This window comes from Manis pentadactyla, chromosome 11 (genome assembly GCF_030020395.1).
Source record: "Manis pentadactyla isolate mManPen7 chromosome 11, mManPen7.hap1, whole genome shotgun sequence".
NCBI classification, from domain to species: Eukaryota; Metazoa; Chordata; class Mammalia; order Pholidota; family Manidae; genus Manis; species Manis pentadactyla.
This window is the reverse complement of record NC_080029.1, coordinates 76,795,117-76,818,105: the sequence shown is the minus strand read 5'-3', so window position 1 is coordinate 76,818,105 and position 22,989 is coordinate 76,795,117. Positions and strand designations below refer to the sequence as shown.

The 22,989-nt window shown below is 39.5% G+C and overlaps 2 gene segments (V, D, J or C); both read left to right on the top strand.

Moving 5' to 3' along the window:
* The first annotated feature begins 1,400 nt into the window (after positions 1 to 1,400).
* LOC130679661 (T cell receptor alpha variable 8-3-like) lies at positions 1,401 to 2,160 on the top strand. The segment is given in 2 exon segments: positions 1,401 to 1,640; positions 1,745 to 2,160. Coding segments are annotated over 2 exon segments (462 nt in total).
* An 18,620-nt stretch (positions 2,161 to 20,780) lies between these two features.
* LOC118913452 (T cell receptor alpha variable 13-1-like) lies at positions 20,781 to 21,662 on the top strand. The segment is given in 2 exon segments: positions 20,781 to 20,895; positions 21,055 to 21,662. Coding segments are annotated over 2 exon segments (387 nt in total).
* The last annotated feature ends 1,327 nt before the right edge of the window (positions 21,663 to 22,989 follow it).

Here is a 22,989-nt window from a genome sequence, read left to right as displayed (position 1 = left end):
CCTTTTCATGGTGATAGGAATAGTCTGCAGAACTGGGACGAGTGACGGCTGGAAGGACTTCCTTTCTTGTTGGTTTGTGGCCCTCCTCTCCTGGGAGAACAGCGGCCTCTAGTGGCTTGTGCTGCGCAGCTGCGCGCAGACAGGGTTTGTGCTTCCTGCCCGGCTGCTATGGAGTTAATCTCCGCTGTTGCTGTGGGCGTGGCCTGGCTCGGGCAGCTACTCCAAAATGGTGGAGTCGCGTTGGAGCAGGAGCGGCTGGGAGGCTATTTATCTCCGTAAGGGGCCTCCCTGCTCCCTGCAGCCCAGGGGTTAGGGTGCCCAGAGATCCCGGATTCCCTACCTCTGGATTAAGTGACCCGCCCTGCCCCTTTAAGACTTCCAAAAAGCACCGGCCAAAACAAAACAACGCCCACCAAAAAAAAAAGAAAAGAAAATTTTTTTAATTAAAAAAAAAAAAAAGTTTTTAATTAAAAAAAAAAAAAAAAAGGTGGTCATTCGTTTTTCTTTATTCTGCGGTGCCAGCCTCAGGCCTCTGCTCACCAGTCTTTCTGCCCTGTTTCCCTAGTATTGGGGTCCCTATCCCTTTAAGACTTCCAAAAAGCGCTCGCCAAAACAAAACAGCAAAAAAGCAAAAAAAAATGGTTGCGCGCTTTACTTATGTCCTCTGTCGCCCAGCCTCCAGTGCCTGCTCACTGTTCTTGCTGCCCTGTTTTCCTAGTATCGAGCGCCCTGCACTCTGGCCCGGATGGCTGGGGCTGGGTGTTCGGCAGTCCTGGGCTCCGTCTCCCTCCCGCTCTGCCTGCTCTTCTCCCTCAGGGAGCTGGGGGGGAGGGGCGCTCGGCTCCCGCGGGGCCGGGGCTTGTATCTTACCCCTTTCCCGAGGCGCTGGGTTCTCTCAGGTGCGGATGTGGTCTGGATATTGTCCTGTGTCCTCTGGTCTTTATTCTAGGAAGGGTTGTCTTTGTTATATTTTCATAGATATATGTTGTTTTGGGAGGAGATTTCCGCTGCTCTACTCACGCCGCCATCTTCTGCCCCTTCCATTTGTTTAAATGTTTTTAAATTTGTTAAATTTAAAATGTTGCAACTTGAATTCCAAGTCTGATATACATTTTAAAATCTGATTCCTCTGTGAAGTAACTTGTTAATCTAGTTTGATATGACATCTCATTTCTGATCTAGGATGTACATCATCTTAGATTTGGGATGGAAGAAACACATTGTATGCAAGTTTTCCTTTCTCAGAAGGTGGAAGGAACGCACTAAGTAGTTCTTGGTGGAGCCTCGGGACTTTTGGTTCTGTACCTGGCCTCTAGAGGGCGATGCTGCACAAACTACACTGATCAGCATCTTTTTGCTCAGGCCCTCTTCCCTGCAGCTGGCTGAGTTCTTTGCAGAGACAAGTGACAAGAAAAGCAGTCAGAAAGCTCCAGGCTCATTTCAGCAGCTTTTTAATTTTTATTTAAGCAAGGAACGTGTCCAGCCTAACCTTCTCCAAACCTCCTATTCCAAGGGTTTGGTTTCTGTAGCCGCTTTCCTGCTGCTCAGGGGAGATCCTCCAGAAAGAAGCCAGCAGTGTTCAGACAGCTCAGCCATGCTCCCGCTGCTCATCTCAGCATTGCGAATGATGTTTGCCTTGAGTGAGTAAAATTTCCTAATTGTCTATAATTCTACAGAAGCTGGAAATACTTACTTTGCAAGGTGAAGTCTGCACTGCTCTCACTGATTAGCACTGACTTTCCAGGAGTCGCCAGAGCCCAGCAGGTGACCCAGCCTGAGGTCCATGTCTCTGTCCCTGAAGGAGCCCCGCTGGAGCTGAGGTGTAACTATTCCTACGGTGGAACTCCCTATCTCTTCTGGTATGTCCAGTACCCCAGCCAAGGCCTCCAGCTGCTCCTCAGGTACTTTTCAGGGGCCATCTTGGTTCAAGGCATCAAAGGCTTTGAGGCTGAATTTAAGAAGAGTGAATCTTCCTTCAACCTGAGGAAGTCCTCAGCCCATTGGAGTGACTCAGCCCAGTACTTCTGTGCTTTGGGTGACACAGTGCCTGGGGCTGCAGGGGGAGCGGCACACAAACCACTCATGGTAGTGGAGTTTTCAGAGGCTCATGATCTCTTCCTGGGCATTATTAAAGATCTCTTGGCATATGATGGTCAATGAGGCAAAGGGACTGGATCAGACTCAGGTACTTATATATAATCCTACATTGCATATGCGATAAAGTTTATTTCAGGAGCTTTTTGCTACTGCAGAAACTACATAGTAATAAATAATATTCTAGAACAATGGAGAAGACACTGTTCTTATCATATAGTAATCAGATGCTCAAAGACTTGCCTGGAAGGGGTTATCTGTGTAGGTTTTCATTTATCATTTTATCTCTCAAGCAACCCAGAAAACAAATGAGGAACTCCTCATGCTCTTTCCTGCAAAGTTTGCCTTGTCTACTCGGTTATTCACAGATAATTTTCTTGGAATTATTTTCCCTGGGTCTTAGTGTGCTAGTCACAAAGTGTCAGAATATTTTCTCAGAGTTTAACTATCTCTATTAAGGAGGGATTCTGAAAAATTATGGTCAGCAGTTGGAGATTGATTTGAATCGTGAAGAACTTAGAAAACTGTCATGGTCACATTGGATGGGGCAACTATGTAATAATAGTGCGGCAATATAAAGAGTTAATATTCATCAGTGTTTTTCCAAATACTTTTTCTCAGTTATAAAAGTAGCCTCCTATTCTTTTGGTTTCTTATATTCTATAAATCTACATCATAAATTTGTGGATATAATTTCTTTTCCTGTTTCCAGCTGTGGCTATTTTTCTCTTCTTGCTTTTACCCTGTTCTTGCATGATTTCACCTATGGAATATTAGAGATTGATTCTTATATATTAACACTGTCATAATTAATCATTTAGTAGGTTGAACAATGCCACACTCTTCTAGAAGCATTGGTAAGAATTGCAGTAGATACTGGGGTCACTGGACGCAAGATAAACTTAGGACTGAGGAAAAACATTCTTTTGTGTGTAAGATGAAAAGATCTGTATAAGAAGCTTTCATAGTCCTTGTGTTCTTGAAACCTTGGGACTTAATACTCTGGAGAAAGAGAAGGAGCAGGAGGAGGAGCTTTCTAGCTGCTCTTTGGCTTACAATATAATATATAAGAAGATAGATGCATAGGAACCCCTTGAAATATACAGAGAATAAGGAGACTGTGACCAGTGGTGAATCTTAGCCAAATGACAAACCAGAAAATCAACAGTAAATTTTAGGACACAGTGATATGGTTATGTGCACTAAATGTGGTTGAGTGGTTGCTGGGGTGTTAGAGACATAAAATCACGAATAAGAAATGTATGCTCACTTGCTGTTCCTCTTCCTCTCTCTCCTATCCTATTTGGGGACCACACTCTCTTGTACCTCTATATTCAGGTGACTCACTGTCATCCGCTCAACTACACTGCCCAAAGGGACTCTGGTCGGCACTTTATGCAGGTTAGTGTGAAGAGAACTACCAGTTTCTCTCGATTCTGAATTCAAGCTGAGTTTGAAGAAAAATAAGTTTTACACCAAAGACCCCAAGATTATACCCCACCTCGCACTCCTCACTGCCTGAGAAGTCAGAGTAGCCTTCCTTCCTGTCTCCTTTCTTTCCTTTTATAAATAACTTGCTATTTATTTATATGACTTTTGTGAGAAACTTTCTATAATAAAGAATTATATTAAGAATGAAGTAGAAGTAAATACTGAGTTATTTTATCAATAAAATCAATAATTCTGACTTTTCATGTAATTGACCTGGCTTACCAAATACCCCACCACTCAGAAGCAGCTGGCCTGATTGAAAGGTGGAAGAGCTTCCTGGTGACTGAGTTATAGAGCCAGCTGGGAGACAACACTCTGGGGCTTTGTTTAACAGGATTCAGGACGTGCTTTGAAATAGAGTCCCACATAGCCAGACTCCACGGGCTCTGGAGTCAAAAGGTGGACATGGGAGTGGCTTCTCTCACTATGACACCTAATAAACCACCGACAGAATTTTAGATTCCCATCCTGGCAACTTCACAGTGTTGATTTGGAGATCTTAGTCTCTAAGGGAAAAATTCTTCCACCAGGAAAAAGAAAAATGGCTCCATTCAGTGGATGATAAAGAGTACCTCCTGAGCAGTTTGGGCTCCTTAGACCAGATTGAAAGAAAAATGCTTTTTGTCTGGTGGGATTGATTCTGATTAACAAGAGGAAATTGGGTTGCTTCTATACAATGAAAGCCAAGATACTATGTTTGGAGCCTCTTAGTATTTTCATGTGTAATGGTAAAACTTAATGGAAAACTGCAGCAATCCAAACCCAAACAGAACAACTGAGACTCAGATCTTTCTGGGATAAAGGTTTGGATCACTCAACCAGGCAACGGTTTTGGCTGAGGGCAGAGGAAATACAGAGTCGGGATGGTTGAAGGAAGCCATAGATACCAATTATAGCCTTGAGACTAATTACAGAAACAAAGACTGGTATTTTATATATTTTCTATTTGCTTGCTGTATGTGTATGTTCTTGTTTGTGTACATATGCTAAACATTTTCTTCTCTCCTTCCCATTTAAATTTTATGTACAAGTTATTGCAAAGTAGCTTTACAATTTAATCTATTGGTAATGGAATTTCAGAGGGACTCTGAATTTCAAGAGTTATTAATACAATCAGTGGTCACAGCTGCAACCGGGCAACTCCTCACCTGGGGGCAAGGGTTAAGACACATAGCTGTATCTTGAAGGAGGGAGAAATACAGAGCTATTTTATTGTTATATGTGTTTCAAATGTGTGAGGAGGCTGCATATAGAAGCTGAGTAGTGGAAAACCCAAAGGAGTAGATCAATTTGTGGATTCTCAGCTCCAAATCCACCTTTTGCTTGTTCTGTGAAAGTAGATTAGGGCCCCTCAAGTATTTTCTTCTGCCAGCTGGCACAATGTTAAACTCTGTCAGTAAAGAGCTCCGGAAGAAAGTGTCTGCTTCCTGCTCCCTGTGTACCCTCTTGGCAGGACCCTGCAGCAGGAGAGGCTTCCCCCATGACCAGCTCACGCAGTCCTTGTGCAGGTTCCTGCAGTGCGGTGGCCAGCAGAGCTCAGAGAGCAGCAGCTTCCCCAGGCACCCCCATTTTTAGGTGGCTCTGTAGAAGCGTGCCTCCAGTGAGACACTTCCCTGTGAACATTTCCTAGCACCCTAAAGGATAGCTTTTTGACTAGTTCTAGAGGATGGATTTCCAGCAAGTTCCACTGTTAGAACACTGCAGTGACTTCGCTGCCATCCAGTGAGCCACAGTTGTGTCTTCTCCAACAAGATCTGAGTCTCAGCCCTGGAAGTGGGGTGGGGACCTCTTCCTTGTGCATTCTATTCCAGCTATGGGAGTAGTGGCTACAGCTTATATCTGCTATTCCTGCAGAAGTGTTTTTTCTTCTTAATAGCCATAACCTTGTTACTCTGGTACTCTGTTATAGTTAATAGCTCTTTTTTTTATTGTCCCACCTTTTTTTCTTTTGATATCATTAATATACAATTACTTGAACATTATGTTTACTAGACTCCCCCTATTATCAAGTCCCCCCCACATAACCCATTACAGTCACTGTCCATCAACGTAGTAAGATGCTATAGAATCATTACTTGTCTTCTCTGTATATACTGTCTTTCCTGTGTCCCCACCCCCATTACATTATGTGTGCTAATCGTAATGTCCCTTTTTCCCCATTATCCCTCCCTTCCCACCCATCTTCCCCAGTCCCTTTCCCTTTGGTAACTGTTAGTACATTCTTGGGTTTTGAGAGTCTGCTGCTGTTTTGTTCCTTCAGTTCTTCTTTGTTCTTATACTCCACAGATGAGGGAAATCATTTGGTACTTGTCTTTCTCCCCCTGGCTTATTTCACTGAGCATAATACCCTCTAGCTCCATCCATGTTGTTGCAAATGGTAGGACTTGTTTTCTTCTTATGGCTGAATAATATTCCATTGTGTATATGTACCACATCTTTATCCATTCATCTACTGATGGACACTTAGGTTGCTTCCATTTCTTGCCTATTGTAAATAGTGCTGTGACAAACATAGGGGTGCATCTGTCTTTTACAAACTGGGCTCCTGCATTCTTAGGGTAAATTCCTAGGAGTGGAATTCCTGGGTCAAATGGTATTTCTATTTTTAGTTTTTTGAGGAACCTCCATACTGCTTTCCACAATGGTTGAGCTTAGGTGATAGTTCTTTATATTAAGCTTTCCTTATTCAACTTACTGTGCTAATTTCTGTCTCTTGATTGGACCAAACTTACTCATCCTGCAAGGAACTCAATCCACTGGAGAGCAGTCCCCTTTCCCTGACTCCCAACTGCCTGAGAAATTGAAACAGATGATTTATTTATTGATTGCATTGTTTCTATTTTATAATTATGAAGAACTTCCTATGATAAAGAATTATATTAAGAGGAATTTGGAAATATTATATGAGTTACTATATCAATGAACTTACTTTCAATTTTTCACATTTTGTATCTATATGACATAAAATTTCATTATGCTACAGGGGCAAATTGTAATCAGTCTTTAATGATATTTTATTTTAACTTAAAACACAAATAAGCATTCATTTACTGATGAGAATGTGTCTGAAGATTGTAATTGCAAGTCATCTTCTTGCATGTAACTCCTTTAATACATCCTTATTTCTGATTTTTTATGTCATTAAAATGGGCTGGGAAGGCAAAGACAGTTTTAAGACAATCTGAAGGCAGAATATTTCTATCATCTGAGCAAGATTTCATGTGCCCCTTTCCAGCCAACTCACCTCCTGAAGACAATGGCTTTTATATCTTATTGCTATTACCATGGATTTATTTTAATTGTTTTAGAACTTCAAATCTGTTGAATCCTAGAGTAGGGTTTCTTTCATTCAATGTGATTTGCCCGCATTATCGTGTGTGTCATTCATTCAGTACTTTTTATTACTGACTATTCTGTTACAAGAATATATCACAATCTGTTTATCCCTTCAGCTGTATCCACTAGTGGCTGGATACAGGATCTTTCAGGGGTGAAATCTTTAATTCCATCTATAAAGGTGCAAGGTACATGCTGCCCTAGATTCTTATTACTCTGTTGATGAAAGAGTAGGGCGTGCCTCTAAAATATTTCAACCAGAACATGTACCTTAAATACCTCTATTTAAAGACAATGACTAGCATTCTTTATGCTATTTAACATGGCACTAATTTTGCCAATAAAAACCCAACATCTGAAATTCTCTATGTCATTTAGCAAAGTTTCAGGTATCTATGAAGGTGTGGATAACTGAATTGTGGTTTATTCTGCTGTGGCCTTTATTGAGATGCAAGCTGACTACGCTTGTAATTTGCTTTCTTGACTAGGACAACTGCCTTCCTTCAATTTAAGTGGTACACATATATGATATCCTATTGTTTGTGTTTAAATACTTTTAATGTAAATTATACATCCTAATATTTCGATATATTTATTCTTACTTGGTAAGTCATACATTTACTATAAACAACTTGTATATGACCACTGGGTCAAGTTCTGAAGTGCTATAAGCCATGTAACTGTGATCCCTTCCAATTAGTTGTGTCAGAGATTTTTAAGTTTAAGATTTCAAGGCACTTTGCCATAAAAGAATATTAAAATATTGGAAATCTCATTTGGTAATGTATGAAAAAAATTCCACCATTTCATTGTTTATTATCAAATATGTAATACATTCAATGCAAATTTCCAATCTTTTTAGCAGCTTAACCAGTTGTTAGGATAATTAGACCTCCCTATACAACTCCATTGGGGATATCTAAGACAAGGAAACTTTTCTTTAGGAAACAAATACTCTGTTCTTTACTCCTGCTCTGATCTTTATTATGTCCCTCTTTCTACTGACTTTGGGCATCATTTTTTCTTCCTTTTCTAGTTTCTCTAATTGTGAGTCCAAAAAAATGGACTGTTTTTTTTTGTGATTGTTCTTATTTCTTGAGCTAAGCCTGTATTGCTATGTACTTTCTGCTTAGAACTGCCTTCTCTGCATACCACAGATTTTGGGCTGTTGAGTTGTTGTTTTCATTTGTCTGTATTTATTGCTTGATCTCTGTTTTAATTTAGTCATTGATCCATTGATTAATAGAAGCATATTGTTTAGCCTCCACGTGATTATAGTTTTTTTTGTTTTCTTTGTGTAATTTATTTTTAGTTTCATACCACTGTGATCTGTGAAGCTGCCTGTACAATTTCAATCTTTTTTGAATTTATTGAGGCTCTTTTTGTGGCCTAGTATGTGATCTATTCTGGAAAATGTTCCATGTACACTTGAGAAGAAGTGTACCCTGCTGCTTTTGGGTGGAATGTTAAGTCCATCTGATTTAATGTATTGTTTAGTGTTTTATTTCCTTACTTATTTTCTGTCTGGTTGATCTGTCTATTGTTATATGTTAATGTCTTCTAAAATGAATGTGTTGCAGTCCATTTCTGTTAGTATTTGTTTTACATATTTAGATGCTTCTATATTGGGTGCAAAGATACTTATAATGGTTGTATCCTCTTGTTGGACTGACCCCTTTATCATTATGTAATGTCCTTCTTGGTCTCTTGTTACTTTTCTTGTTTTGAAATCTATTATGTCTGATATAAGTACTGTTACTCCTGCTTTTTTTCTCCCTAGTATTTGCATGAAATATATTTTTCCATCTTTTCACTTTTAATCTGTGTATGTCTTTGGGTTTGAAGTGAGTCTCTTATAGGCAGCATATAGATGGGTCTTGTTTCTTTTTTTATGTTTTGGCACTCTATGTCTTTTCAGTCCATTTACATTTAAGGTGATTACTGATAGATATGTACTTACTGTCATTTTATTAATTGCTTTCATATCTCTTCTATGTTCCTTTTTTCCTCTCTTATACTCTTCTCTTGTTTTTTGATAGATTTCTTTAGTGTTGTGATTTTCTTTCTTTCTTTTTTTGTATATCTAGTATTTTCTTTCTTTTTTTTGTGTGTGTATCTATTATAGGCTTTAGTTGTGTGGTTACCAAAGGTTCAAGGATAGCTTCCTTACTATCTAACAGTCTATCTTAAATTGGTGATTACTTTATTTCAAACACAGTCTAGAGGTACTTTTTTCTCCTCTTCTTCTTCCTCCTCTACACTTTATATATTAGGTGTCAAATTCTGCACTTTTTGTGTATCCCTTGACTGATTTTGTGAGTAGTTGATTTAATTTCATACTTGATTGGTAATTAATTGATCTACTACCTTTACTGTGGTTTTATTTTCATTGGTGACAGCTATTTAGCCTTAGGAACATTTCCATCTAGAGCAGCCCCTTTAACATATCCTGTAGGGCTGGCTTAGTAGTGGTGAATTCCTTTAACTTTTGTTTATCTGAAAATTGTTTAATCCCTGCTTCAAATTTAAATGATAATCTTGCCAGGTAGAGGATTCTTGATTGGAGGTCCTTGTGTTTCATTACATTAAATATATTGTGCCACTCCCTTCTGGCCTGTAAAATTTCTGCTGAGAGTCTTCTGATAGCTTAATGGGATTTCTTTTATAATTTATCTTCTTTCTCTCCCTGACTGCTTTCAATACTCTCTCCTTGTCCTTGATCTTTGCCATTTTAATTATTATATGTATAGGTGCTGTCTTCCTGGGATTCCTTTTGTTAGGTGCTCTCTTTGCTTTCATGACCTGAGTGTCTATTTCCTTCCCCAGATTGGAGAAGTTTTCAACAATTATTTTCTCAAAGAGACTTTCTATCCCTTTGTCTCCCTCTTCTCTTTCTGGTACCCCTATTATGAAAATATTTTTCCTTTTGTATTGGTCACACAGCTCTCTTATTATTCTTTCATTCCTAAAAATCATTTTTCTCTTTCAGTTTCATTGTTTTCTTGCTTCCTAATTTCCAAATCATTTACAACTTCTTCAACCTGTGAAAGTCTGCTATTAAGTCCCTTCAGGTACTGTATTCTTCAGCTTTAAGTGACTCTTTTGCTAATCTTCTATCTTTTTTGAGGTCCTCCCTGAAATCTTGAATATTTTTCTGTAGATCTGTGAGCATGCTTATGACTTTTACTTTGAAGACTTAATCAAGAAGATTGGTGATTTCAGTTTCATTCAGCCCTCTTTTGGTGTTTTGTCTTGCAGTTTTGTTTGTAACAAATTCTGATGCTTCCTCATTTTTTAAGTGTTTCCTATGGAGTAATAGTTTTATGGAGGAGGCTCTGTCTAGTGCCCAGAAACTCAAGACACCTCATTTTCCAGTGTGGGGGCCCCAGATCTTCTCATGAAGTGGATGGGGCAACTTTCTGTCTGACTTGCAGTGATCTGATTTCAGGCAGGCTGTGTGATCCATCAGCTGGTCACATGCACAGGGAGAAGCCCCCGTGCTGCATTGTTGGAGTTGCTGTGGACAGAGCAGCCACCTGCCTGGCCCACAGCAATGGCAGGGGCCACAGGCAGGTGAGATTGGCACCTGCTGGCAAGAAGGAGCTCAGGGTTGGCCTCAGCAGCATTTCCCCAATTGGGCTGAAACAGGGCCAAGAAAGCTGGGAAGGTCTCCTCCTGCCTAACTGGCAGCAAAGTCCGACACCACTGTGGGGCCAAATGGGCTCTCTGCAGGCCACACACTGCAGGGAGGAGCCTCTGGGCTGCATTGCCAGTGAGGGGAATGGAGCACCTGGGATTTCCAACCTGTTGGGCAGAGGGCAGGCTGGAGAGGTATTGTCCACCTGCCCTTACTCCTGAGAAGAGAACTTTGTGTAACCCTTGTCCTTCTAGTACCCCTCTCGCTGATGGAAAGTCCTTTAAACTGCCCACTTTACTTTCTTCTCAGGGGGCCAGTAGAGCATGCCTGTTCTCCACAAGCGGCTAGAATCTCAGTCTTCCCAAGTGTTCTGCCTGTCTTTGTTCTCCAGCCCCACTAATCGCCAGAGCACCATGTAATGTGGGTTTGTGTTCTTGGAGCAGATCTCCAGGGCCAGGTGTTCAGCAGTCCTGGGCTCCTACTCCCTCTACACTCTGTTCTTCCTCCCACCTGTGGGTTGGGGTTGGGGGAGGGCTTGGGTCCCACCTGACCTGAGCTTTGCCACTTTACCTTTTCCAGTGAGGCCCTTTCTTCTTCCCCAGATGTAGGTAGTCACTTCTGAAGTCTTCAGGTTGCCTTCAGGCTGACTTGTATTTGCTGTATTTTCATGTTTTATGTGATTTTTGGTGGAGGTTTCTGCCTTACTGTCTTACTCCACCATCTTTTTCCCAGCAGGGGCAGTTTCTTTAAGGCTTCTCTCCTTGGCTTGTATATGGTCAGTCTCATTGTGCCCTCATGTTGTCCTTCTGGGGCACTCATGTCTGTGTCCAAATTTCTTCTTATAAGGACACCAGTTGTATGGATCAGAACCCCACCAATATGACCTCATTTTATATGGTATGACCTTAATACTGTTATAAATACAATCTAAAGACCTTATCTCTGAATACAGTCACATTCTGAGGTACTGGAGGTTAGGGCTCCATCATGTGAATTTTGGCAGGGGACACAATTCAGCCAATAATAACCTTCTAAGTAAATGAATGTGATATTTATAAACAAGAAAGTTGAGGCTTCCTTTGATTAAGCTTTCCCTGAATTTCTGGTGTTCAGAATGATTATATATAATTTTGATGTTGAGGTTTCCCACCTTCTCTGAATTTTTTTTATAACTAGCTCCTAAAAGCTGTTATTCACACTTGGCCTCCATATCCTCTGCTATATCAGAGTTGGAATGTACTCATTTTTAGTTTCATCCTTTTCTGTAAGTGAATCTTAATTTCTTTTTGTGTTTCATCTCTGACAGTTTTTCTTTTTTCCCACTCTTTTCTGTTCGAATATTAATTTTTTAAACTTCAGTGTTTTTTCTTTTTTCTTTTAAATTATATCTCACTGCTGTAGAAGTTAACTTTGTTCAGTGACTAGGTGTTCTCTTGGACTTCTCCTTTACTATCCCCTCAGTGCAATTGACATTCTGTTGGCATATTTCTTTAGTGGGAGTGGTGGTAGGTTTAGTGGGAGAGGGAGGGGGCTTCAGTCTTTGTACCAGGGGCAGCAGAAAGAGTCCTATTCTACATGCTCAGCTTTCTTGGTTGCTTTCTTTTGGATTTATCTCTTAAGCTGTGTGCAGCAAGATATTTTTATTTTGATTTAATCAAATAATCTGTATATGTTTTAATAGCTGACATATTTGGACTCATTTATTTTATCTATTGTAAGTTTGACTTTATTTCAATCTTTTATTCTTATAGAAGAAATGTGTTAGCATACATTATACATGCTTATTTCTCTCTGATCAGTTCTATTTCTTCATTGTCATTATTTGGACACATTTCTCATATTTGGTTTTGCTAAGCATGCTCTTATATTTTTCTTTTCTAGTCTGCCTTCTGTTGCATTGATGAAGTTTCCTTTTCCCTCTGCACTAATTTATAAAATGTAAAATGCATTTCCATTCTATTGACAAGTATAGTTTAATCATATATATACCTGACCTTATATTTTTCTATGCCCAGTGTTATTCAATAACATTTTTCCCTTGTATATACCACTCCTCCTTGGGTGTACTTTTTCTCTTGCTGTTTGTTTTACTATCTTTATTACCTCAAGACTGGTTGGAGCAAACTACACACCAGCTATATATCAGGACAGTAAATTCAGAGAAAGTTTATCAAATGAGCTAATAAACTATCATTCCAATGCAGATTTAAAATAATAAAAAATGAAACCATCAAACACAGTAGTCAGAACATGAATTCACTTCCTTCTTTTCAGAAGCTTTTGTCCCTGACCTTCCTTCTGCCTGGAGTGATTCTTACCTGCTAGCTTAGTGGCTCTTTCTTTCACTTCCTAATCTCTGCTCTTAGAGAAACATGTACACATGTGAATAAAGAGAAATACTCAAAAAGGTTTATTGCAGTGTTGTATTTCATAGATTATATAAAAAATCAACATCTTAACTGTTTATCAATAGGAGAAGGGCTGTATAAATAATAGGATATCCAAAATGTGCAATCCCATGCAGCAGCAGGATGTATGAGGTTAATATATTAAGACCTACGAGATTTATTATTGAATTTGTAAAGCAAATTACAAAAAGGTATTAAACAAAAAACTGTAAATAAAATACTACATGTTCTGTGTTAATTCATATGTTTGGTTTATATGTGCAAATCTATAATGAAACACCTGGAAGCATCAACTCCAAATTGATGAATGATGGAATGATAAAAATTGAGAGTGGTAGTCAAAAGGGATTTAGTCTATATGCAATATTTTGTTTATTTATATATTTACTTAAACTTTTTTTAACTGAAATATAGTTGATATACAGTATTATATTGGTTTTAGGTGTACAACATAGTGACTTGATAATATATGCATTACTAAATGCTCACCACAGTTAAGTGTAGTTACCCCTATATGTAATGTTTTATTACTTCCATAATTCATATATCATGAATTCCTTTTAATGTTAAAATTAATTTAAAAATCATAAGCTATAAAAAAGTTTGTTTAAAGTCTCCTGCATTCTTTTCATCATAAAGGGGGAAAGGAGAGAATGATCAACTTCTTCCAAAGATTTTTGTCCAACCACTCCACACATAAGTATTTCTTCTTCCTCTGGGATCATAAAGCCTTTAGTTTATACTCCTGTTAGGGTTGTACTCTTTGACTCTATTATAGTTACGTATATTTGTCTTCCTCAGTAAACTACTGTTTCATCCCTTTTACATAGTCTTAAGACCTCGTAAATTACCTCATTTACAGTAAAACTGCAGGATGTGTTTCTGGATTTAGTTTGAGCTATATAAAAGAAATCAAATAGTAGAAGATGAGAATTGCCAATTCACGATATTAATTTCCATGAAATCCCATTTAAAAGTAAAAATCGAGTCCTTTTTAGTCCCCATTCAATCCAGGCAGTTACTTTGTTTTCTGACCATCTGCATTTCCTTCGACATAGTGAATGGGGCAGCAATGCCATTTAACTGCAGTGGGTTGATTCTGAGGTTCTTTGTTGAGGGTTCAGTCCACTAGGGGGCACTCCAGGCATTACAAGAAATGAAGACTTTTTCTGAGGTCGGGAGGGTTGAACAGTCAAGGGAGGAGTCCAAAAAACATTTTGGGCCAGTCAAATAATAGCCAGCAGGGGTGGGGGAAGGATGGAAGGGAAAGGCATTTGTGTAAAGTTCATCTCAGGCTTTCAGCTCTGCCATTCCATACAAACAACTGAAGCCCATATCTCTATAAATCCAGTGAGGCCAATTCTCTGAGCAGGGGCACTGGAATAGGAATATTACTGCATTGTGGGCATGGAAGCTCATGTTTTAGTTTTTTAATTGTTATGACTAAAATTCTCAAAGTCCAAGGATCAAGACAAATTTCCAGTACTATATATATGTATCTATATATATATCTGACCTTTTCTGATATCTTCATGAGACTAGAAGGAACAATAAGGAGCACAGGAGATGATAAATAAACAACACAAGTAGCAGGAGGAAACGGAAAGAAGAATATTAAATTTGACCAGTTTAGTGTGGCCTGATGAGAATGAACTTTGTGGGTCAGCAAGGTGTCCAGGAAGTGGGCAGGAGAGGGGGAGAGGTGGGAATTAAAGTTAGAGTGGACATTATACACATATCCTATTTTTCACCAACCAAATTCCTGTTGTAATCAATTTCTATGTAGATGGTTTCTAGTACTCTCTTATTTCAAAAAACGTATTTACTTCTACAATACACAACACATGCTATCACACGGTTGTCCTTTATCAAAATTCTCATGTAACTTAATTCTCGAATTCCCTGTCAAACTCTGCAGTTTGGGAAATGGGGTCAGTCTTCCTATGATTCTTCAAGGGCTATAATAACCCATTGAGACACTGATTCTTCTAGAAATATCCACCTTTACTCACGCACTAAGCCACGAATTTCTCTGACAGAAAGTGTTTTAAGAAAAATAAAACCTAGTGTGTCTTCCTGTAGCGGAAATATTGCGGCTACCTGCCTGCATTGTTTTCAACCTCACTTTTGGAGAGATTACTGTGCTGTCTCAGGGGCCCCTGTGGGTGGAGACCCCGGCGACGGAACGACGGGCTCAGACGTGATTGGTGTTCAGTGACGCCGGCCGCTGCCTGTGAGGACAAGCCCGGCCTGAGCTCAGGACTGGACACCCTGCAGAGTCGGGGCGGAGGCACCGCAGCGCCGGGACGAAGGTCAGGGAGAGACAGCGGGTGGCGCTGCTGGGGCTCCTGTGGTTCCAGGGGTGCTGTGAGCTGGGGCGTCCGGGGTAGGGGATGGGTTGGGGTTGTGACACCACTCCAGGACGGGCCTGCTTCCTCACGCGAGCTTCTTGGGATATTTTACAGGTCCGGAAACCGCCTCAGGGACACCCTTGTCTCATCACGTGTTTGTGTTTCTCCTCCCAAGCAGGGGTGAGGGCGCTGCAGGTGAGCAGAGCCCCTGAGCCCTGAGCCTCCGGGAGGGAGCCGGCTCTGCTCTGAGGTGCAGCTTTTCTAGCCCTGTGAACAACGTGCAGTGGTTCCGACAGGATCCCGGGGGCCACCTCCTCCGTGTGTTTGCATAGCTTCATGGACCAAGCAGCGCGGAAGGTTCACCTGCACAGAGAACCCCACGGGGCGGGCCAGCACCCTGTACTTCGGGGCCTCCCAGCCGGAGGACGCAGCCGCCTACCTGTGCTCCGCGGAGGCACAGCGCTCGCCGGGGCGGAGCAGCCCGCGCACAACCTCACCCCCAGCCCCTGCGCGGGAGGGCTCGCCTCGCCCACACTGGGCTTTGCACAGCTTTGAGTTTTCAGACTCATGTTCCAGCACTTTTATCCCTCCTAAAGTCAGACCCTTCAGGACTGTTGTTATTGCCTTTTTTTTTCTCTCCAGAAAGCTCTTTGTAGGTTTATAAAAAACTCTAATATGGAACCACAGGAGCAAGCGATAAAGATGCCAATATCAGATGCCCTGTTAAAATAGATTCCCTGGCAGATACCATATAAATTACATGTAACTTAGTCTTGTAAAAGTCTTGAGAAAATAATAGTGGTCAACAAACAGCTGACTGTTTTTCAGGTAATTTCAGATGGCTGCACTTTCAAGGAAAAGGAAGGAGAGCCTGTGTAATGTTTTTAAAGTTCGTGTTCCGCTTTTTCACTGGAAGTAACTAATATAATAAAAATTACTGAGAGCCAAGCACTTTTCTGACCTTTGCACCATGGTCTTGGAACAATCTGGGGGCCTCTGCAGGACCCTGAAGGGGATGGCATTAATCTTGCTGAGAAATTACTACAAAATAAAAGTGTTATGTGTGGACAATGGAATATTATTCAGCCATAAGAAGAAAACAAATCCTACCATTTGCAACAACATGGTTGGAGCTAGAGGGTATTATGCTCAGTGAAATAAGCCAGGCGGAGAAAGGCAAGTACCAAATGATTTCACTCATATGTGGAGTATAAGAACAAAGAAAAAACTGAAGGAACAAAACAGCAGCAGAATCATAGAACCCAAGAATGGACTAACAGTTACCAAAGGGAAAGGGACTGGGGAGGATGGGTGGGAAGGGAGGGATAAGGGTGGGGAAAAAGAAAGGGAGCATTACGATTAGCATGTATAATGTGGGGGGGCACAGGGAGGGCTGAGCAACACAGAGAAGACAAGTAGTGACTCTACAGCATCTTACTACGCTGATGGACAGTGACTGTAATGGGGTTTATGTGTGGAACTTGGTGAAGGGGGAAGCCTAGTAAACACAATTTTCCTCATGTAATTGTAGGTTATTGATACCAAAAAGAAAAAAAGTGTATGTGTGGAAATAAAAGCTTGTCAAAGAGGTATTCAGATTGTCAAAAAGTTTAGAAATGTTGTTTTTGAAAATTGCTGCAATATTCAGAAAGCAAATATCTGTAGGCTCAGAAACAGAAATTAAATGTAAAGATAATAACTTCAATTGAAAATACCATTTTCATGTGAAGTTTGAATTAATACAGTGGGCAAACTTAATGAAACAAAAATTAATTTCCTCTTACTTAAAGACACAGTAATAGAATGCATAAATATTTATTGTGAATTATATCCAAACCATGAAGCCACTTTTAGTTTTTTATACACTGCAAAGCTGTAATAAATGTCAGAGAAAATATTAAAATGACGCCATATAAATTTACATTCAAATTTTAATTCAGACTTACATGGAACTGATTGGTATGGGGAGTTAAATCACTTACAGAAAAATTGTTCTACTAGAGACATCAGCTCTGAATTTACTAGAATTTATATTTCAAACTAATTCATCAGATATTTATGCTGTTGTACAGCATACAAAAATGCTCTTATGAGCTCCAGTATCAGTTCCATCAACAGAAATATCCTTGAAATTAAAAATTATCAAAAATTCTTTTTTGCAATACTACATTTACCAACAGCAATTGACTTTTTTTTCGATTATATTGATTGGAATGGATATACTAAAATAAAAATTTTGACAATCTAATAGATGAATTTGCTGAAAAGCAAGCCATGAAAATCTTATTATTGTCAAGATATCATACCAATAAAGTATTATTAGTTATATTACATAAAATGATGACCCACTAATTCTTTTGCAGTTTTTATCTTTATATTTTTACCGATGTATCATTATAACTTTCATTTTTTGTAAGTGAGAAAATGTTTTTTTAAATAGCAATTTATATTTTATTATATAATGTCACTTTTTCCTGCTTTTTGAATGAGGGGGTCCCAAATTTTCATTTTGCAATGAATCCTGCTTTTTGATTGATGGTTGCACAAATTATACAGCCAGGCCTAGTTGGGAATATTAACATCTGCACTTGGAAGGAGAGAGTTAGAAGCCAGAAAGTGATCATGCTGTCTGAGAAAGTATGTTTTGCTTTACATATGAGTAAGCTCACCCACCTCCTCTCCCAGAGAGTCCACCCCCATTTTACTGCCTGTGGTGATCTTTGCCCTCAGTGAGTACTGTTTTATTACATTTTACTATGGATTTAGGTTCTCCTTGATCCAGTACTGATTTTATAAAAAATGCAAACCTAGATAGGATCTCATGCCAACGACACTGCTTCTGAAGAGGCCCCATAGTTGGTTAGGGGCAACCTCAGACCCACTAGATTGCCTGTGGATGTGAAAACAGTCTTGAGTTTGCACGACGATGATAATTCCTCTCCACTCCCACACCACCTACAGTGCACACAACCAGTCCTTAATGAATGTTCAATTCATTAAATAGTATAAAATAATTTAGAGCAAAGAGCCCTGAGAAATCATTTAGTCCAACCTCATTTTAAAGCACAGACACTAAATCCAAAATGAAAGTGTGAAAGAATTAGAAATGCTATGGGAGTAGAAAGAAACTGGATTTCTCACTTCCTCTTCAGCATTTGTTCCCTGCTTCCTTCCTGCAGAACCATACTGCTGAGCAATGAGACCTATCTAATCCAAGCCTAGCCACTTAGATTCTGTAGTTTGGGTCTGGGAAAGCCGTGGTCCAATCAGTTTGTCCACTTGAGTGGAGAATTCCATTTTGTCTAAGTGTTTGACACTTTGGGCAGGAAAAGAGATGCAGACTGAGCCTGTGTGGTTACCAGCCAATCAACCCATCAATCACTGGCTTCTGTAGCGCTGAACCTAAGGTGACGACCCACTGAACACCCACATATGTCTAAGGACATTTCTAGAAAAAGCAAAGATACTGATTATCCCAGGAGGACATCTCTTGAAGCAGGGTATGAGTATAGAGCATAACTAATACATTGTTATAAAAAATAATGATTGGAGTCCGGAGACTAAGGGACACATTGTCTGGCAGTCTGTGAAGGTACTAGAAAAAGCTTCTGCAGGTCAATGCTTCCGATGATGGATGATGAGTCAGGGCATATTCAGTGACATAATCATGGGGCTGTGGAGTTTGCCCAAGGGATGGTTGTACCTGGGCTGCTGTTAATATGTGGAACACTGAGCTGAACAGAGTATATTCACACTATAACATGCAGTTCTGGATAGCATGACCCAAAAGGGCAAACACTCACCTGAGTCTCTAAGAGTAAAATTTCTCCAAGGAAGGATTTGGGAATTCTATCGTATGGAGCATGGGTGAGAGAATAGAGGAAGAGCCTTAGAATTGAGAAGTTTTATATATGTAAAAACACACAGTTTATATTTATGTACAAGTTTATATCTGTCATTCATTGTGGTTGTGTTTTTTCTTGTGTGATCTGTGTCACACAAATGTATTTGTGAATTGTGAATCTTCATCATAGCTGTTCTTGAAACTTTAAGGTTATAAAGTGTGGAGAAAATATATTTATTCTCCATAACTCCAGAAGATTAGTGAATACTTGTTACAGCAAAGGAGCTCTCACTTCTGGAAACGGGGTGGTGTTGATTTATCAGGGACCATGTGTCATGATCAGCTCTTTAGGATGAGTTGCTTATTTGTACTATCCCCCTAGTGGACACACACAACATTTGGGTTTTCCTAGATTTTTTTCTTTCAAAGGTAGGTGGAAAATACTAAGTTATTACAGTAGATGAGAAAGGGATTTTGGCAGAGGGAGATAATTTTGGAAATTTATACACTGAGGAACTTCATCAATGTCTTAGAAGAGAACCTTTTAGTGGCATTTGGGAGAAAAATGATGGAGCATGGAATCTGGGCCAGGACTTGCCAATACAGCAGAATCCCAAGCCAGGAGAGTTGGCTTATACTTTAGTGGAATTCCCCATAGGGTATGAGTCAGTCATTGAGTTAAGGATATGCCAATCCTTTGGATATCAGAAAACTGAAACACCTGTAGAATAAACTTCCCTATGGTTACATATTCTGAATCTACAGGCTGATGTTTTCTAAGAATTTCTACTCTTTCTCTCAGCACTTTGTAGTATATGAGCCACATAGCAATGGGAGTAGATTTCTTAAAGCATGTCAGTTTTCTCATTGCAAATCAACCCAAACTATGTTTCAAAAGTTCAAGCTGTTTCCTAGCTCATGGAACTTTCCCCCTGCTCCCTTATCACTGAGATTTGATTCTTTATGTCTTATCACAATTGTCTTTACTGATAGAGGTTTACATATTTTGAATTGGTCCTGTCAGTTCTCTGGGAACAGAGGACCAGCTTAGAGGAAGAGTCTGAGATAATAGGCATTTTAAATATGGAATCATTTTCCTTCTCTTGGTCTGATCTTTGGCTTGCATATTCCCTTTAGAAGGCGTTTTTCTCCATAACAGACAGATGAAGATGGTAGATTTGGCAAAAAAAAAAAGGAAGGCTTTCTAATTGCTTTGTCTGAGAGAATGAAATCATGGTGCTTCCCAGATTTCATACGTTTATACCCAGCAACAGCATCTCCTTCCAGCTTACTAGGAATGACTCAGTAGTGTGAGAGATATAAATCATGATCTGCACATTCGTGCTGTGCATTAAGTCTCTGATCTAACACCTGGTTTGCCTGACCTGGGTTGAGTCCCTCTGACGTAGAGGGTAGGGCTTTGAGCAGCGACTTCAGTGTTTACAGATGCGACCACAAGATGGTAGTGCACCTCTGCTGATGCAGAATGTGGGATGGGGTTCATGTCACTGGGTTCTGAGTGAGTAGGATGTGGCAGAAGCAGAGCCTGTTTCTCATTGGGTGGATAGAAAATGGTTGAAGCCACAATGATTGTTAGAGGAAAGAATGGTTAACTTGATAATACAAGTAGGTCTCCTGGCTGGAGGTTGCAGGTCCCCAGTTGACCCAAGCTGGGAGGAACAATGAAGACCTCCTTGGGAGTTTTACTCATGTTCTTGTGGCTGCACCTGGACTGTGAGTTGTGGGTTCTGGGATACAGAGTATATTAGTGGGTATTCTTTGGAAGCCAAGACTGACTTTGTTCAGGTTTCCTGTAGTTACTGAACAAAAAGTGAATTCTGAAGCATAATGACCTGACAACTTCTCTCCTTTCTCTGACTTCTTCTTGCCTAGGGGTGAGCGGAGGGGAGACTTTGAAGAAGCATCCTTCTACCCTGAGCGTCCAGGAAGGAAACAGCGCTGTTATCAACTATACTTATTCAGACAGCTCCTCAAGCTACTTCCCCTGGTATAAGCAAGTGCCTGGAAAAGGTCCAGAGTTGATTATAGACATTCGTTCAAATAAGGACACAAAGAAAGACCAAAGACTTACTGTGTTGTTGAATAAGGCAGCCAAGCACCTCTCCCTGCACATTGAGGACACCCAGCCTGGAGACTCGGCTGTTTACTTCTGCGCAGAGAGTACACATTGCTTCCCAGGCACGTGCCGCCTGTACTCAAACATGTGACGGGGTAGTCCCCTTCCTCTGGCAAGGACCTTCACGTAGAGCCTTTGTCATATTGTTTGTCTGCAAGTGAAAACGAATGTATTGGCCATTAGAAGCATTTACTAAGAAGATTAGGCTTAAGACGACCCAGAGACATTTTGTTGGATGACTGTTGTTAATGGATTCTTGAAGCGAGTTAGCAACGTTTTATTTTGAAATTCAGGCTTTAAGGATGACTTTACATTTGCTATTGACATTCATCTCCTATAAATAAATCCTAGTGACTATATTACATTCTCGTTGTGGACAAGGTTTTAATGCTTGTGTTTCAGAGATTGCATATACTATCTTTTACTTATTATAAAACATAAGTGGTAAATATAGAAAACACGTAAAATACAAAAATGTGATACTGATCATTCTGCACCTGGATAATTTATTGGTAATATTACTTTTACTATCTTCATACATTCGAGTGTAATTAGGAGCCTAATTTTTTCACTTCCTCTTACAAATCTTGAATTGAACATTTTCAATGTCATCAAGTCTTTCCCTCTAACACCCACTTTTCAATACCTGTGAGAGGTTTTCACAAATTGCATTCATATTTTTAATTTTCTTCCTATGCATATTTCTCGCAAAACCTGACAGCCCTTTGTCTGTGTTCTGATCACTTTCTTGTTAAGAAAATGTGATGGAATCTCCTTTAGAGCCCAGAGATGGTATGTAATATTTGAATGAGGAAAATTGAAATAAAAAGTGATTTATTCAAGAATATGAGCTGAGGATTAGACTAACAAATATATTCTTTTCAAAATTTTGTTAGTATATGTTCACACTACACAGAATTTGGAAGGGAGAGTTGTATCTTTTAATATACACAGCACAAACTTCAGACATAGTTGGTAATCAGTAGATGTTTGTTAAGTAAAGAAGGAAAAGGTGAATACTGCTACATATTTACATTTTTATTTAGCTTTGGGATTGAATTAGATTTATAAATTGCCTTATGAAAAATAAACTTCTGAAAGTTTATATTTGATACTTGAAGAACATAGTATTTCTTTGGGTTTATCTATGTCTTTCTCAATAACCCTGAATTGTTTTAAGATTATTAAAATATTCCCAGATGCTTACTTTTTATTGTTGTATTTATGATTGAAATCTTTTTTCTAGAGTATGTGGGCAAATTTTTATATACATTTATCAAATATTTTACTGACTTCTTATTAGTTGATCCCAGAATGCATTGGAATTAAGGTTTATTTTAGAAATAGCTTGCTACAGATTTCCTTGCTTCATCTTCATGCTTTGACTGGATTAAACAATACTTCCATGGTTTCTTTTTTTTAAAATGGTATTCTTTCAGTTTTGAAGGTCAGTCATAATTAATGCATTCCCATTTCTCTATTTCTCCCACCTCTAATCAAAAGTAGGCTATTCTTAAGATCCCTCATATTCTTGCTAAGCATGGCTATAGTTGGCAATTGGTGTGGTGAGATATTCCCTCTTGGCAGAGTTATGGTTGTTAGTTATTAGCTAATTGATTAGTCTTTACAGAGAAAATCATCAGGTCAAATAAGGCTTAAAACTTCTCAATACGAAAGGTTGGTATCATAGC